The sequence below is a fragment of the Hypanus sabinus genome, chromosome 21, assembly GCF_030144855.1.
Source record: "Hypanus sabinus isolate sHypSab1 chromosome 21, sHypSab1.hap1, whole genome shotgun sequence".
Taxonomy (NCBI): Eukaryota; Metazoa; Chordata; class Chondrichthyes; order Myliobatiformes; family Dasyatidae; genus Hypanus; species Hypanus sabinus.
This window is the reverse complement of record NC_082726.1, coordinates 48325783-48344383: the sequence shown is the minus strand read 5'-3', so window position 1 is coordinate 48344383 and position 18601 is coordinate 48325783. Positions and strand designations below refer to the sequence as shown.

At 44.6% G+C, this 18601-nt stretch overlaps 1 protein-coding gene across 1 annotated transcript in view; it reads right to left on the bottom strand.

Moving 5' to 3' along the window:
- cdh23 (cadherin-related 23) overlaps positions 1 to 18601 on the bottom strand; it is a 1109092-nt gene that overhangs the window by 473706 nt on the left and 616785 nt on the right. Inside the window, exon 18 of the mRNA XM_059946450.1 lies at positions 2256 to 2383. Within this exon, the coding sequence (XP_059802433.1) occupies positions 2256 to 2383 (128 nt within the window). The remainder of the gene's footprint in view (positions 1 to 2255; positions 2384 to 18601) is intronic.

The following is an 18601-nucleotide window of genomic DNA, read 5'->3' as shown; positions in this document are numbered from 1 at the left end:
ACTACGGTGCGGCTAATGCATGTTTTTTTTTCATGCCGCCAAAAACATTTTGCCTCGTAACAGTAGACTGTTATGAATCCCGTAACTGGAGAACTTACCAGCAAAGATAGAGAGGTCCGTTGAAGTCTGATGTCACTATTTTCAAACATTTTATTTATAAAGGGACACAAAAGTAGGGTTAATACATACATTCAGATAGTGCACATCATCAACACTCAATCTAAAGCGCGGGTATAGTAATACTCATCATTAAGTGAGCTCTGCTGTTGTCTAGGGGTTAATAGATTGTCCGTTGGAAATATAAAAGTCACTCAGAAGGCTGCCGGCCTCAGCCCTTTGAAAATCGCTGGGTTTCACGTGGGGCGACCGAGAGAGAGATTGGGGGAGAAGAGAAAGAACTTGCCGAGTCTTGATGAATCTTCTGTGAAATCGGGGGAGCGTTGGTTTCCTCTCCCTGATGTTAGTTAAAAGCGGTTTTCTGTGATTCCAGCCACAAATTCCAATCCCGGAATCTAACGCACGTGGTTTCCTTCAGAATGGCTTCCCGCTGCTGCGGGATCACTCTCTTGTGTCTTCTTGGTGCGTCTGAGGGGGCTGTCCCCCTGAGACTCTCCTTTATACTTCCTCACGGGGTCGCAGGTGTCAATCAGGTGGGGATGATGCAATCTCTCTCTCAACCAGCCCACCTTGCCCGAGGGCTTTTCACGTGGTCTCCATGAGACAATAGTCGCTGTCGTCCCGGGTGGGACGTGCAATTTGGCACGTTTCTCTCTCTCTCTCTCTCTTTCTCTCTCCTACTGGGTCTACTGACCCCCCCCCCCCCCCCCCCGACGGGTGCTCTTGCGATTCTCACAAAGGAGGGGGCTGGGATCATAGCAAGACCAATAAAATTGATGAGTAGTTCACAGAGGTCCAATGAAATTGTATGATAAATCAAGCGCACTTTCGCAATTAAATTATTGTAAATCAGTCATTTGTACTCACCCTCATCAACATGGAAAACACTCGAAGAAAAGCATATGATGCAGCTTTTAAGTTAAAGGAGATCAATAACTTTTCCTGGTAGGCTGCTGTATATATATTTTTTTACCAGTCGTTAGGAGATATTGGAATGTTGTTCGTGCACTGTTCAGTAAAAAAGTATACGCAACGTAATTTGTGTGTTACTGATACGTATGTATATTTAAAAGTAGCTGTGTTACAGGCACTGTTTGAAAAAAAGCATTTGCAATATGTATTTGTTTATGTTACCATACGGATTTAATTAAAAGTTAAAAATTCCTCACTTGTAATATCTTTCTGTGTAAATATCTCATATTACAACGTGGGACACCTGCGGTTTAAAATCCGGTGCGGCTTGTACAAGTAGAAAATTGATTTTCTTTCTAAAATTAGAGCGTGCGGCTTTTAATCAGGTGCGCTCTGTAGTCCGGAATCTACGGTACTCTGGTTTCTAACACACTTGGAACATAGTTTGGACACTTTTCTATCCAGATATTTTTTAAGAGATGCAGCACAGTATCTGGCCCAATGAACACGCGCTGCCCAATTACATCCATGTGGCAGAAAACTGGAGCACCCAGAGGAAACACATGTGGTCACAAGGAGCACATACAGACTTCTTGCAGACAGTGGAAGGAATTGAACCCAGGCTACCAGTTGCTGTAACAGGATTACGCTAACCTCTACACTACCATGCCACTCACTTTGTAAGTTGTTGATAAATGAAAGAAAATTCCATGCACTGAATATCCGAAATAAAATCAGCAGCAACACAAGCAAAATGCTGGAGGAACGTAGCAGGCCGAAACATCGACTGTATTCTTTTCCATAGATGCTGCCTGGCCTGCTGAGGTCCTCCAGCAATTTGTGTATGTTGCTTAGAATTCCAGCATCTACAGATTTTCTATTGTTGGAAATAAAAACAGAAAATGTTTTTAGACAGTGTCCATGGAAGGATAACCAAATTCAGCTCTAGGACCTCTACTCAGAACTTCTGGTACTACTGAATGGATTCGGGTCAGAAACTTTAACTCTGTTTCCATTTTTATAGATGCTGCTTGACCCAATGAGCACTTCCAACATTTTCTACTTTGTTGTAGGTTTTGTTCCCTCTCTGGTATTGGCACTAAAGTACTGACCAAGATCCTATGTTCACGATAGGAAACCCACCACAAATCTCTATCACTTCCCAAATGAGTCAGTGTTGCTTTAAGTGATTGAACAATGAACAACATTGGCCAAGTCATACTTACAAAAACTTCAAGAATCACAGGCACTGTACTATGGAGAGGAGGAGTTCCAGCATCTTTAGCCATAATGGTCAGGTAGACAAATCCTCCTGGTACCTGTTCAAAGTCAATGGGTCTTGTGACGATAACAACTAGAAGAGAAAATGACATTGAGGAAGGTTATTGCTACTCAATACTTCATAAAAGTTATCAGCTCTGGAATGCAATAGAGTAGATTTATTCTCTTTACATTTTAATATATCCTTTTCACTAACAGATAACAATTTAAACTTTTCTTGATGACTGTGAAGATTAATTGCCTGCTTCAATGCAAAACACATCTCTAGAGACAGGAACTTTGACTTCTGGACATTTTTAATTAAAATTTCAGAAAAGGACTGTCATAAGGTCGTATAAAGTACTTGCCCACTACAGGCACCAATATTAATTTCTTGATTGTAATTAACAACATCAAGTTAAAGGAACAATCAGTTGTGATCTGCAGCTAAGCCATAAACAGAAAATTTCGGGCAGTCAAGAGGACGAATTCTGTATGCTGGTAGATGCGAAACAGAAACTATAAAACCCAGGAAGTATGTCCCTGATATACTTAGGATAGATTGCTTCTCTCCTTTCCTGGATTTCACTGGCACTGCATTAGTTTGCTGTCAAAAGGATGAATGCAATTCCTGGGTGACTGCCAAAATTAAATCCTATGAGCTTGATGTTTGCAGTTGAAAGAATTACAAGGCTTAACGACTTCCTTAAAAAAACAGCCACCTCTGCCAAAAGTATTTACATTTATAAAAACAGGGGGATTTAGAGTAGGATTTGTGCCTGCTCTATCATGAAGATCATGGTTGATTCAACTTCACTTTTCTGCCCATTTCCCATATCCCTCAGTGCCCTTCATTCAAAATACCAACTTCGGATATACTCAAAAATCAAGCATCCATCAGCCACTGGGAGAAGCCATTTTTAAGAACACTATCTTCCAAATGAAGAAATTTCTTCTTATTTTAGACTTAAATATCTTACTCCTTAACCTACCAGAATAACAAACTCAAAATGCTGGAGAAAGTCAGCAGGCCAGGCAGCATCTATGGAGAAGAGTAAAGAGTCCTGATGAACCATCGACTCCTTATTCCTTTCCATAAATGCTGCCTGATCTGCTGAGTTCCTCATGCATACTGGGTGTGTTACTCTGGATTTTCAGCATCTGCAGTATCCCTTGTGTTAATCTATCAGAACGAGATTCTGGACTCAGTCCCTAGCAATCCCTCTCTGAATCTTACTTGAATCAAGGAAACCACCTCTCATTTGGTTAAACTCCAGTAAATTCAGACACATCCCACTCAATTTCACTTGTAATAAATGAATTAATCCAGTGATTCCACACAATCACTGATTTGTATGTATTGCCTCAACTGTCAAACCAAAATGCACACAGTACTTTAGGTGCAACACACCAAAAGCTAAAGGAACTCAGAGGCAGGACAGCATTTATGAAGGAAAACGGACAGTCAATATTTTGAGCTGAGACCCTGTTAATCATAGATACTGCCTGAGATAGATACTGGGTTCCTCCAGCTTTTTGTGTTGCTCCAGATTACAGCATTTGCATAGGCTTGTGTCTCCATAGAACTTCAGATGTAGTCTCATCAAAGTTCAGTATAATTTAAGCAAGATTCCCCTTGTAGACCAACACGAATGCAGTAAGACAAGGTAAATTTATTATCAAGGTACATATATGTCACAATATAAGACTCTGAGATACATTTTCTTGAAATACTCAATAAATCCAATAACCAGAATCAATGAACTGAGCATAAAACTAGTGTGCAAGAGAGAAACTGTGCAAGTAGAAAAAGAAAAAGATTATAATAATAATAATGATAATAATGCTGAGAAAAAAAAACTGACACAATCCAACACCTTGCAGGATCCGTACCAGTTTAACAGAATTTGATTACTTACACAGGAACAATCAAGTGACAAACATCATTCATCAAAATCTAGCTTTAAAATACAAACTCATAGATAAAATCACACCCTACTATAATACAAGCCTGATCCCATTTTAGAGTCAAAATACCACATATTATATTATGTCTAATCAGTTACTACAGATAAAAATCCATAATAACCTTCTGGATATAATAATACAGGATAAACAAGCAAGAATAACTTATTTAATAGATTAGCCATTCCAAACATGTATAACTTACATTAGACCATTAAGGGAAAAACACAGAAATAAGTTGAAATAAAAGAGGAAATTGAAAGTTCTTGGAATATAAACAAGGTGTACATTGTCACAATAATATCTACAATTATTAATATCTATGTAAATCTTCAGGAAGTCACAATACTAAACACCACTAGAATAGTCTGAAAGTTCTTAGCAATTGATAAATGAGCATGCTTGTGCCCATACCTCAGGTTTTACCAGTTTCAGCTGAGGAAAAATTAAAATAAAACAAATAAGCCATAATTATCAAGAACATGAGATGAAGCATCCTTGAAAGTGAATCCACAGGTTGTGGGAACGCTTCAGCGATGGGGCAAGTGAAGTTGAGTGAAGTTACCCTCTTTGGTTCAAAAGCCTTATGACTAAGAGACGACTGAGAGGTAATAACTGTTCCTGAACCTCTTGTTGTGAGTTCTGAAGCTCCTGTACCTTCTTCCTGGTGACAGCAGTGACAAGAGAGCATGACCAGGGTAGTCAAAGTCCATGATAATGGATGCTGCTTTCCTGTGGCAATGCTCCGTGTTGATGTGCTCAGTGGTGGGGAAGGTTTCACTCGTGATGGGCAGGACTGTATCCACTACCTATGTAGGATTTTCTGTTCAAGTACATTGGTGTTTCCATACCAGGCTGTGATGCAGCCGGTCAATATACTTTCCACCACCAATCTCTTGAAGTTTCTTGATGTCATGCCGAACCTTCGCTGACTCCTAAAGTAGAGGTGCTGCTATGCTTTCTTCATAATTGCACTTTTGCACTGGTCCGCAGACAGGCCTTCTGAAATTATAACACTGAGAAATTTAAGGTTGCTGACACTCTCCTCCTCTGATGACTGGTTCAAGGACCTCTGGTTTCCTCCCCCTGGTCAATAATCAGCTCCTTGGTCTTACTGACATTGACTATGAGGCTGTTGTGGCAATACTCTGATTTTCAATCTCCCTGCTATGTACTAATTTGTCACCTCCTTTGTGTTGGTGTGTGACAGTGGTGTCATCAAACTTGAAAACTGCACTGAAGATGTGTTTGGCCACACAAACATAAGTGTAAGGTGAGTAGAGAAAGGGGTTAAGCACTTATCCTTATGGTACATCTATGCTGATGGAGTTTGTGGAGGAGATGATGTTGCCAATCTAAGGTGACTGGGGTCTGCAAGTGAGGAAATCAAGGATTCAATTCAAAAGAAGGTATTAAAGCCAAGGCCTTCAAGCTTATTGATTAGTTTTGAATGCCAAGCAGCAGTCGATAAAGAGTATCCTGATATGTACATCCTTGCTGTCCAGATGTCCCATGGTTGATTGAAGAGTCAATGAGATAGCATCTGCTGTGGACCTGTTGTACAGGGTGGGTCCAAGTCATTGTTCAGGCAAGAGGACCGCCATGTAGAGTCACAGCATCACCGAGTCATACAGCACAGGAATGAGCCCTTTGGCCTCAATGATCCTAGCTAAATAAGATTCACATCTATTCAGGACGCTGAAGCAGGGACCCAATTGCAGACCAAGTACTGTGTGCACTGTGATATTTACTGAGTAGAAAATCCAGGGGGGCAATAAAGTCAGCATCAAAGTTCAGGGAGAGATCAAAACATCCAGAGAAATCCAAAAACCAGAATCGGGAAACATACAGAGTCGATATTCAGATGAACAGAGTACACATACGAATGTTGGAAAGGCTCAGGAAAATTCACTGGTACAATCTAGCAACAAACAGCTGAAAACACAGGACTAAGATACACTGAGCAATAAACAGAAAGGCAGATGATAGGTGGAGCACAATGGTAGCAAAACAGGTAATAATGAGAAACAGGTGAGAGGCGGAGTACTCAGTAATACAGGGGCCAGAGTACAGCAGGAGTGGAGACAGGAGCACGTGGGGCATGAAAACAATCAAGAGCACATGGCAATACAAAACCGCAGACTGACGGCTAGGGGGAAAACACACAAAAAGGCAAAGTTCAACTTTAAATTTTTCCTCTTCATGTATCTCTTTCAAGTACCTTTTGGTTAATCTACCTGCTTCCATCAAGTCCTCTGGAAGCACATTCACTATACTTACGATGAAAAAAGATAGAACACAGAAAACCTACAGCACAATATAGGCCATTTGGCCCACATTGCTGTGCTGAACATGCACTTATTTTAGAAATTACCTAGGGTTACCCATAGCCCTCTATTTTTCTAAGCTCCATGTACTGATCCAAGGGTCTCTTAAAGACCCTATTGTATCTGCCTCTACCACCATCACTGGCAGCCCATTCCACACACTCACCACTCTCTGCATAGAAAACTTACCCTGACATCTCCTCTGTACCTACTTCCAATCACCTTAAAACTGTGCCCTCTTGTGTTCGCCATCTCAGCCCTTGGAAAAAGCCTCTGACTATCCACATGATCAATGCCTCTCATCATCTTATTCATCTCTATCAGGTCACCTCTCTTCGTCTGTCACTCCAAAGAGAAAAGATCAAGTTCATTCAACCTATTCTCATAAGGCATGCTCCCCAAACCAGGCAACAGCCTTATAAATCTCCTCTACACTATTTTGATAGTTTCCACATTCTTGCTGTAGTGAGGCAACCAGAACTGAGCACAGAGGTCCAAGTGGGGTCTGATCAGGGTCCTATTCAGCTGTAACATTACCTCTTGGCTCTTGAACTCAATCCCACAGCTGATGAAAGCCACACAGTCAAACTGCGCACCAGTGTTGGATGTCCTATGGACTCGGATCCCAAGATCCCTCTGAACCTCCATACTGCAGAGAGTCTTACCATTAATACTATATTCCGCCATCACACTTGACCTACCAAAATGAACCACCTCACACTTATCTGGGTTGAATTCCACCTGCCACTTCTCAGCCCTGTTTTGCATCCTATTGATGTCCTGCTGTAACCTCTGACAACCATCCACACTATCCACAACATCCCCAAATTTGTTTCTTAACCTATCCCTCCACTTCCTCATCCAGGTCATTTATAAAAATCACAAAGAGAAGGGGTCCCAGGGGACTTCCATACAGAATATGACCTGTCTACAACCACTCTTTGCCTTCTGTGAGCAAGCCAATTCTGGATCCACAAAGCAATGTCCCTTTGGATCCCATGCCTCCTTACTTTCTCAATAAGCCTTGCATTGGGTACCATATACACTACATCTATTGCTCTACCTTCATCGATATATTCAGTCACATCCTCAAAAAATTCAATCAGGCTCGTAAGGCATGACCTGCTATTGACAAAGCCATGCTGACTCGTCCTAATCATATTATGCCTCTCCAAATGTTCATAAGTCCTACCTCTCAGGATCTTCTCCATCAACATACCAACCACCTAAGTATGACTCACTGGTCTATAATTTCCTGGGCTATCTCTACTCCCTTTCTTGAAAAAGGAGACATCTGCAACTCTTCAATCCTCCGGAATCAATGTCCTGTCTCCATTGATGATGCAAAGATCATTGCCAGAGGCTCAGCAATCTCCTCCCTTGCCTCCCAAAGTAGCCTGGGGTATCTCTCGTCCAGTCCCAGTGACTTATCCAACTTGATGCTTTCCAGAAGCTCCATTACATCCTTTTTCTTAATGTCTATATGCTCAAGCTGTTCAGTCCATTGTAAGTCATCCCTACAATCACCAAGGTCATTTTCCATAGTGAATATTGAAGCAAAGTATTCATTAAGTACCTCCACTACCTCCTCTGGTTCTATATACACTTGATTGGTCCTATTCTCTCACATCTTATCCGTTTGTTCTTCACATACTTGTAGAATTCCTTGGGGTTTTCCTTAATCCTACTCGCCAAGGCCTTCTCATGGCCCCTTCTATCTCTCCTAATTTCATTCTTAAATGCCTTCCTGCTAGCCTTATCATTTTCTAGATCTCTATCATTACCTAGTTTTTTGAACCTTTCATAAGGTTTTCTTTTCTTCTGGACTAGACATTCTACAGCCTTTGGACACCACGGTTCCTGGACCCTACCATCCTTTCCCTGTCTCATTGGAACGTACCTAAGCAGAATGCCACACAAATATCCCTTGAACATCTGCCACATTTCTGCCACTCATTTCCCTGAGAACATCTACTCCCAATTTATGCTTCCAAGTTCCTGCCTGATAGTTTCATATTTTTTCCTTACTCTAATTAAACATTTTCCTGACTTGTCTGCTCCAATACCTGTCCAATGCTATGGCAAAGGAGATAGAATTGTGATCACTATTTCCAAATGCTCACCTACTGAGAAACCTGGCACCTGACCAGGTTCATTTCTCAATACCAGATCAAGTATAGCCTCTCCTCTTGTAGGCTTATCTACATATTGTGACAGAAAACCTTCCTGAACACACCTAACAAACTCCATCCTATCTAAACCCCTTGCTCTAGGGAGATGCCAATCAATATTGGGGAAATTAAAATCTCCCATCACGACCACCCTGTTATTACTACACCATTCCAAAATCTGTCTGTTGATCCGCTTCTTGATGTCCCTGTTACTACTGGGTGGTCTATAAAAAATACCCAAGAGTTACTGACCCCTTCCTATCTCTAACTTCCACCCACAGAGACTCAGTAGACAATCCCTCCATGACTTGCTCCTTTTCTGCAGCTGAGACACTATCTTTGATCAGCAGGCTGCGCCCCCACCTCTTTTGCCTCCCTCCCTGTCCTTTCTGAAACATCTAAAGCCTGGCACTCTAAGTAACCATTCCTGCCCCTGAGCCATCCGAGTCTCTGTAATGCCACAACATCATAGATCCAAGTACTGATCCACACTATAAGTTCATCTGCTTTGTTCATGATACTCATTGCATTAAAATAGACACATCTCAAACCATCACTCTGAGCGAATTCCTTCTCTATCACTTGCCTATCTTCCCTCTCATACTGCCTTCAAGCAGTGTATTCTCTGTGTGTTCTCTATTTGTGAGCCAATAGCCCCTTCCTCCATCTCTTCAGTTTGGTTCCCACTCCCCAGCAATTCTAGTTTAAACTCTCCCTAATAGTCTTAGCAAAGCTTCCTGCCAGGATATTTGATCCCCTGGGATTCAAGTGCAACCCGTCCTTTCTGTACAACTCACGCCTGCTGCAGAAAAGGTCCCAATGATCAAGAAATCTGAATCCCTCCCCCTGCTCCAATCCCTCAGCCATGCATTTATCCTCCACCTAACTCTACTCCTATACTCACTGTCGCATGGCACAAGCAGTTATCCCGAGATTACTACCCTCGTGGTCCTGCTTTTCAGCTTCTTTCCTAACTTCCTGCAGTCTGTTTTCATGACCTCCTCCCTTTTCCTACCTATGTCGTTGGTATCAATATGTACTGGAACCTCTGGATGTTCTCCTTCCCACTTCATGATATTGTGGACGCGATCAGAAACATTCCGGACCCTGGCACCTGGGAGGCAAACTACCATCTGCAATTTATTCCTGTGTCCACAGAATCGCCTATCTGACGCCTTAACCATAGAGTCCCCTATCACTGCTGCCATCCTCTTCCTTTCCCTACCCTTCTGAGCCACAGGGTCAGACTCTGTTCCAGAGGTGTGGCCACTGTTGCCTCCCCCAGGTAGGTCATCCCCTGCAATAGTATGAGTGATGACTGATAAGTTTGTGGCCTAAGGTAAAAGGAGTCAATTTTAGAAAACCTAGCACATTTATTTTTCCTACATTTACACACTTAGTCCAGCAGTCGTGGAGCATATGGATCCCTTCTTTGTAGAAGTGGTCCACGGCACAGGTGAATGATAAGTTTGTGGCCTAAGGTAGAAGGAGGTGAGTTATTAACTTCAAACTTTCTGCATTATCACTCAAAGAGTTGAACTGCACGTGCATGTAACGAGAGCTGTAACTTATCCACGTGGAGGTCCAAGATGCTCTCAATACATGCACATGTAGTTCAACTCTGAGTGATAATGCAGAAAGTTTGAAGTTAATAACTTGTGGCGGCTCATTTCCTAGCGTATGCGAACCGACTCACAATTAGATAGCCTACGGGGGTTTGCGAGCACAGAGCTTTGGAGCCTCTTCGCCATGGGGGGCCGGTTGACAGAGGCTTAAGAGTGAGGCTGAAGTTTTCGAATAAAGTTTTTCCTTCGACTGCAGTTACCGACTCCGTGTCGTAATTTTAGCGCTGCTTGTAGCACACCGCTACAATTGTCTCGGCGTGTACCAGTCTCTTCCTGGGCAGGTCGACCAGTAGGCTGTGAGCCCGCAAAAAATCCGCACCCAGAAGCGGTTGGGCTACGGCGGCCAGTGTGAAGTCCCACGTGAACTGGCTGGGGCCGAACAGTAGCTGCACCTGACGGGTGCCATAGGTCCTTACTGTGCTGCCATTCACGGCCCTCAGGGGGGGACCCGGTGCCCTGCTGCGAGTGTCGTAACTTGTCGGAGGTAAAACGCTGATCTCAGCCCCAGTATCGACCAAAAACCGGCGTCCCGACCTTCTATCCCACACATACAGGAGGCTATCCCGATGGCCAGCCGCCGTAGCCATCAGCGGCGGCTGGCCCTGGCGTTTCCCGGGAACTTGCAGGGCGGGCGGCAACGGCGGGCTTCTGCGCCCCACCGCTGGTTAGTGGGCTCTGCGGCCGGGCCTGGACTGGTTTGCTGCCGGGAGCGTGGCTGGGAGATCTGTGCGATGGACGCCCCGCTCACCTTTTTGGCGTTCCACAGCAAGTCCGCCCGGGCTGCCACCTTCCGGGGGTCACTGAAATCCGCGTCGGACAGCAGCAGGCGTATGTCCTCGGGCAGCTGCTCCAGGAATGCCTGCTCAAACATGAGGCCTGTGTGTCCCTCGGCCAGAGACAACATCTCGTTCATTAAAGCCGATGGAGGTCTGTCTCCCAAGCCATCCAGGTGCAGTAAACGGGCAGCCCGCTCGCGCCGTGAGAGTCCGAAAGTCCTGAGGAGCAGGGCTTTGAATTCCGTGTACTTGCCGTCTGCCGGGGGCGACTGTACGAACTCCGCGACCTGGGCAGCTGTGTCCTGGTCGAGGGAGCCCACCACGTAGTAGTAGCGGGTGTCTTCTGAGGTGATCCGGCGAACGTGGAATTGGGCTTCGGCTTGCTGGAACCATAGGTCCGGGCGCTGTGTCCAGAAACCCGGCAGTTTCAACGAAACCGCATGAACAGAGGCGGCGTCGGTCATTTCTGGTCCAAAAATCGTTTGGACCGTCGGGGTCACCAATTGTAGCGGTGTGCTACAAGCAGCGCTAAAATTACGACACGGAGTCGGTAACTGCAGTCGAAGGAAAAACTTTATTCGAAAACTTCAGCCTCACTTTTAAGCCTCTGTCAACCGGCCCCCCATGGCGAAGAGGCTCCAAAGCTCTGTGCTCGCAAACCCCCGTAGGCTATCTAATTGTGAGTCGGTTCGCATACGCTAGGAAATGAGCCGCCACAAACTCACCTCCTTCTACCTTAGGCCACAAACTTATCAATCACCCGTGCTGTGGACCACTTCGACAAAGAAGGGATCCATATGCTCCACGACTGCTGGACTAAGTGTGTACATGTAGGAGGGGACTATGTTGAAAAATAAATGTGCGAGGCTTCCTAAAATTAACTCCTTCTACCTTAGGCCACAAACTTATCAACCACCCCTTGTACTCAAACAAGAGCACTTATTGTTAAGGGGGACAGCCACAGGGGTGCTTTCTAACTGCTCTTGCCTTCCCTCTACTATTACCCACTTATCTTATATGACTCCTGAAGCCCCAGTGTGACTAGTTGCCTATAGCTTCTATCTATCACCTCCTCACTTTCCCTGACCAGATGAGGATCATCGAGCTGCATCTCCATCCAGTTCCCTAACCCGGTCCTTAAGGAGCTGCAGCTCAATGCACCTCGCACAGATGTGGGTGTCTGGGAGGCTGTGAGTCTCCCCGACATCCCACATTCGACTCTCAGTACAGGACACTGGCCTCACAGACATACTTCCTACTGCTATTCTTCACAAGTAACTTACCTCGCCTTGACCCATTGTCGCCGAAGCCCCACCGATTCAAAGCCCTCCTCCTCTGACTCCTTTTACCCCAGCGCCCGCTCTATAAAGCTATCTTCTTTTTAAATTCCTCCCGCCTGTCTAACTCGCTGACGTCCACACACCTTCGCTGTCATGCCTCATCAAACCGCTGAAGAAAAAATTATCTCCTTTTAAATTCTTCCCTCTGGTCTAACTTGCTGACATCCACACGCCTGCACAGTTGTACCTCAATCAGATGTTCATCTGGTTTTATTAAATCTCTCCCCTCATAACCCTAAACCTATGCACTCTCATTCTTGATTCATGAACCCTGTGAAAAAAAGACTGTGAATATTCACTCTGTCTATGCCCCTCATGATTTTACACACCTCTAGAAGATTACTCCTCTCTCAGCTTTCTGTTTACGGAATCAGTATGTTAACTGAAAAATACTTCTCATGTCCAAGTGTCTCCGTAATTGTTTCTCTTCCATTTAGAACACACTAGCTGGAGTCAGTTGGTTAAGAGAATAAAGGTCACCCCTCCAATCTGAGTACAAATCTAGACTGACACTCAGTGAAGTACTGAGGAATTACTAGAGGCACAAGAGATCACCAGAAGCTGTAATCTGGAGCAATAATCTGCTAGAGGAACTCCAGTGGGTCAAGCAGCTTCTGTGGTGAACAAAGGATTCTCAGTGAAGGGTTTATCTACCTGAAAGGAAATATCAGAGAAGAAAGGTAGCTGAGTGGAGATCCCCTCTCCCTCTTCCCGATGCAGGGTTTTGAACCAAAACCTGAACAATTCCATTCCCCTAACAGATGCTGCTCAACCTGTTGAGTTCCTCCAGCAGATTGTTCAATACTGAGGACTAACTGCTCTTTCATTCCCACCTTCCACTGAAACATTAAGCTAAGACCACCGCCTTCAGTGGATGGAAATGACATATTTGATTATTTAAGAAAAGTATGAACATAGTCCAGGTGACTTGGTCAATGTTTTTCCCTATAATCAACTCTAAACATAGATGATTAATTAGAATCATGTTGGCTTTTGCAATTCTTACTTTAAATGCAATTTGGAAGTCTTTCCATCTACACTCCAGCAAACAGAACAATGATTAACATCATACCTCCTTAAAAGATACTAACAGCAATTCTGTCACCTGATCTATTTTCTGTCTTTTCTATCCACATCCTTTCTGCCATTCTGCCCCTCACTTATCCAGTTCCAAAGAAGCTCTCTGACCTGAAATACTAACTCTGTTTCTCTCTCCACAGATGCTGTGTGATTTACTGAGTCTCCCAAGCAGTTTCTGCTTTTAGACTGTAAGACATAGAAGAAATAGGTCATATGGCCTATTGAGGCTTCCCCACCATTCAATCATGGCTGACTTATTTTCTCTTTCAACCTTATTCTCCTGCTTTCTCTCCATGACCTTTGATACCTGTATTAATTTAGTACCCATCAAACCTCTCTTTAAATATACCCAATGATGTGCCCTCCAGAGCCATCTTTGGCAAGAATTCCACAGGTTCACAAACCTCTGGCTAACAAAATTCCTCCTTACCTCTGTTCTAAAGGGATGCCCTTCTATTCTGAGGCTATGCCCTTGAGTCAGAGGCACCCCTACTTTTGGAAAGTAGGCACATCAACTTTATTTCTGCCTTTTATGTTGAAAGTGTTCTATTAGCCTGAAAGTAAAATATATGATCTTCTGGAGATCATAAATGGTGCCATATCAAGGCAAATCCATCATTACACTTGGCCTTTACAGGTAGTTTCAGAGTTGATTCGTAGAGATCAGGGGCCAGGTCATTCATTTTCCTCTCCTTTTGCTCACTGACTGTTTTCTATATCCTGAGATCAGAAGAGATGAGAAGTGCAGGTCTTCTTTATATATTAAAAAAAAATGACTGCAGAGAATTTTGTGAGAAGCTACTTATTTGCGAGCTTGGGATTCTTACCTTCAGAGCTGTTGCAGAGGTGAAGGATTAAACTAAATCCTGTTTGCTGAGCTTCACTTGAAATAATTTGAAGAATGATGAGGATTTAAACAGGCAGAACATACTCACTGCAAGCCATGCTTTTGTGATTATACTATTAGCATGCAGTTTGTGGTCTTTAACAGCACAACAGGGAGCTATTTTTAATCACTGTATGTAATTGCACTGCAAGGAAAGCTTAAGAATAATGACCCTTCTGTTTCATTGTTTCTGTATTTATGATAACACTTGTGCAACGTGTTCAAAGAAAGTACTTTCCTTTGTTTGGGTCTTTTTTTTAACATGACAGGCACAGCTGGAGGCACGCAGCTGGTTCCTTCTTTACCACCTGTGGTAAACGGGGGCCGAGAAAACATGGTTCTACCAGATTAACTTTGGAGACATTGGTGCTGGTTTGACAGGAAACAGTGTTCAGCCTCAGTCAGTAGGTTAAAGGCTAAAGATCTTCTCCGCTGATGTGAGAAGGCCGAGTTTGGCTGCAGTGCACTGTCAAAAGAGCTATCTTTTGGCTGGGTCATTAAACCTGACTTTGCACATGCCTCAGCTTTTCAATTATCCACTGCTACCTCGAAAGATAACTATGCAGATGCATTCCCACGTGGTCTCCTAATCTTAGTGAATTTAAAAGCATCTAAAAATCTGCAACTCATACCACTATAACATATGGTGACCCACTCACCCAGGGACCTGCAGACAATCACACAAGAAGGGGCAGAGGTAGTCCACCCAGACCCTCAAGCTTGTTCAATATGATTATAACTGATCAATACTGTGCTGAACTCCTCTCCTATGCCAGCACTCATTCTCCAGATTGTCCAAAAACTTATTTATCTCCACCTTAAATACTTCCACCAACTTCATCTCTACAGTCCTCCAGAGACTCACTGCACTATGCAAAAAAACGATTCTATGTATCTCTGTTTTAAATGGAGGGTGTCATAAGGTGGGCGTTGAGAGCAGACCCAAATGCAAGACACAGACACTGAAGTACTAGAGAAAGGACTAGGTGTGTCAAGAAAGCAAGGGAAGTGGTGAAGAAACGTCGCTGGACAAGACACAGGCCCTGGATGAGACTAGGATACAGGGCCTGGGCTAGGACTAGACCAGGAAAGCAGAACCTAGGTGAGGAACTAGGAACTTGGAACTAAGGACTTGGAACCTGGACAAGGACTCCAAGCCAGAGACCGGACAGGGACCCAGAACCTGGGTCTTGCCTGGGGCTCGGACTCCAGATCTAGGCAGGGACAAGATGTGGCAAGGCAATAGCTCTGGATGTGGGGACAGGATGCAGGACTCCTGGGCTAGATGGGGACATGAGGCTCAGACTCAGACTTGGGAGACTGAAACACAGAGCCTTGGTCTTGGGAGACAGGAACGCAGAACACAGAGCCTTGGTCTTGGGAGAAAGGAACGCAGAACACAGAGCCTTGGTCTTGGGAGATAGGAACGCGGAACACAGAGCCTTGGTCTTGGGAGACAGGAACGCAGAACACAGAGCCTTGGTCTTGGGAGACAGGAACGCGGAACACAGAGCCTTGGTCTTGGGAGACAGGAACGCGGAACAGAGAGTCTTGTCTTGGGAGACAGGAACGCAGAATACAGAGCCTTGGTCTTGGGAGACAGGAACGCAGAACAGAGAGCCTTGTCTTGGGCGACAGGTATGTGGAACACAGAGCCTTGGTCTTGGGAGACAGGAACGCGGAACACAGAGCCTTGTCTTGGGTGACAGGTATGTGGAACACAGAGCCTTGGTCGGGAGACAGGAACGCGGAACACAGAGCCTTGGTCTTGGGAGACAGGAACGTGGAACACAGAGCCTTGGTCTTGGGAGACAGGAACGCGGAACACAGAGCCTTGTCTTGGGAGACAAGAACGCGGAACACAGAGCCTTGGTCGGGAGACAGGAACGCGGAACACAGAGCCTTGGTCTTGGGAGACAGGAACGCGGAACACAGAGTCGGGACCCCACCTTGGGAACAAGACGTAGGGCTGGGAGTCATACACCGAAAGCTGAACACGATGAGACAGTTCCCAACACAAGTTAGCAGCAAACGGCCGGATCTACCTAGTGAAGGAGAGGACACGAAGAGACAGTTCCAAACAGCGAAAGACGGTTCCTCATCTAGACACAGCAAGGCTGCGGTCTAGCTCTGGTGGTGCAACTTGATGGCGAGAATAGGCAAGGGCACAGGCGAGGCTCCCGGCGAAAAGTAGCAGGCAAGGCTTCAGCCAAGGGCTACAGAAAGAAGGGGAAGGGAAGGGAACAGTCCAGACTCAGGGTAACAGCAGACAGCCTTGCTTACCCAACAGAGGCAAGGACAGGAATGGACAGATCCCACTGCAGGATAATGGCAAAGACAGCCTGACTCACCCCACTGAGACGAGGCCGGGATACTGACAAGATGAACCAGTACCTACACTCGAACCCAGGGTTACCTATATTCCCAGCCCCAAGATGAGCATCAGGTGCCTATGATTAAGCCCAACTGAAACAAGGGACAGCCAGAAGACCTGGAGTCCAGAGTCCACAGACTGGACCATGAACCGGAACATGCATTTCATGGACCGGACCATGACAGGAGGGTAGTAATGTCTCAATTATGAAAATTCTCATTCTCTCTTTTAAGTCTGTCTAGAGCGGGGGTCGGCAACCCACGGCTCCGGAGCCACATGTGGCTCTTTTACATCTGTGCTGCGGCTCCCTGTTGCTTTGGGAAATAATTGGTTGTGGCGACCCTTTTCCTGGCACATCCGAACCGACTCACAATTAGATAGCCTACGGGGGTTTGCGAGCACAGAGCTTTGGAGCCTCTGCGCCATGGGGGGGGCAGGTTGAGGGAGGCTTAAAAGTGAGGCTGAAGATTTCGAATAAAGTTTTTTCCTTCGACTGCAGTTACCGACTCCGTGTCGTAATTTTAGCGCTGCGTGTAGCACACCGCTACATGGTCAGTAATTAATTAAAATGTATTTTATGTTAGTTTGTTAGTTTTTGAAATGTAAATCTAAATTTGAAGATTATGGTGATCTTGTACAATCTAAATAAGACGTTGTGGCGACCCATTTCCTGGCACATTGGAACCGGCTCACAATTAGCCAGCGTTCAGGCTAAGGGAGATAGCCTACGGGGGTTTGTGAGTACGTGTCTTTTGCAACATCCGCGCCCATGGGGGGCGGGTTGAGGGAGGCTTAAAAGCAAGGCTGTTTAGTTCGAATAAAGCTATCTTTGACTGCAGTTTACTGACTGCGTGTAGCACACCGCTACAACGTGTTTTTATCGCTGGCTGTCCAGAGGGGAGGTGCTGAAACGCTTTGTCGCGTGTCTGGAAGAAGTGAAAACTTTCCTGGGCAGCAAAGGGCTCACCTTTCCTGAGCTGGAACAGCCAGAGTGGCTGGAAAAGCTACACTTCATGGTAGACATGACAGCGCATCTGAACACGCTGAACACAGCTCTTCAACGAGGTAAGGACGTACAGCCCTGCACATGTTGGAGGATGTTTTGGCATTCGAGCGCAAGTTGACGTTGCTTGCCAGAGATTTACAGAAAGGCACATTGTCTCACTTCCCCAATTTGAGAGAGTTCAAACAAGGTCACGACATGATAAATTCGGAGTATTTACATTCTGCAATCATCGCAATGCAAACATCGTTTGGGAAACGCTTCTGTGAGTTCAGAGAGGAAAAAAACACATTATCCTTCCCGGTCAGTCCCCTAAGCATCGATCCATCCCTACTGAATACGACTGCATTGTCAGGTGTGAGTCAACCTGAACAAGTATGATAAATATTTTAATTGCCTATTATTTTACGTATATTCATATGTTTTCATTGTTCAGTGAAATAGTCCTTTTATTTTTCAGGTTGACAGCTGGCTGACGTTATTTTTGGTTTGCTGCTGGCGGCAAGTTTAAGTTTGGCGTTTTTCATAAATACAAGAAGGACTCAAATAGACGTTGAGTATTTTACTTAAAAGTAACCTTCAACCCAACGTCTTTTTTCAGAGTTCAAAATGTTTTTGTTGCATGCAGAAATGTAATTTTGTTTTCTCTGCAGGAGTTCATCAATTTCATAAATGCAACACATTATAGTTTGTTTATACATAGCATAAAGGCAAAACAAAACGTTGTATGCAGTGTTATTTCATTTTAAATGTCAAACGGGTTTT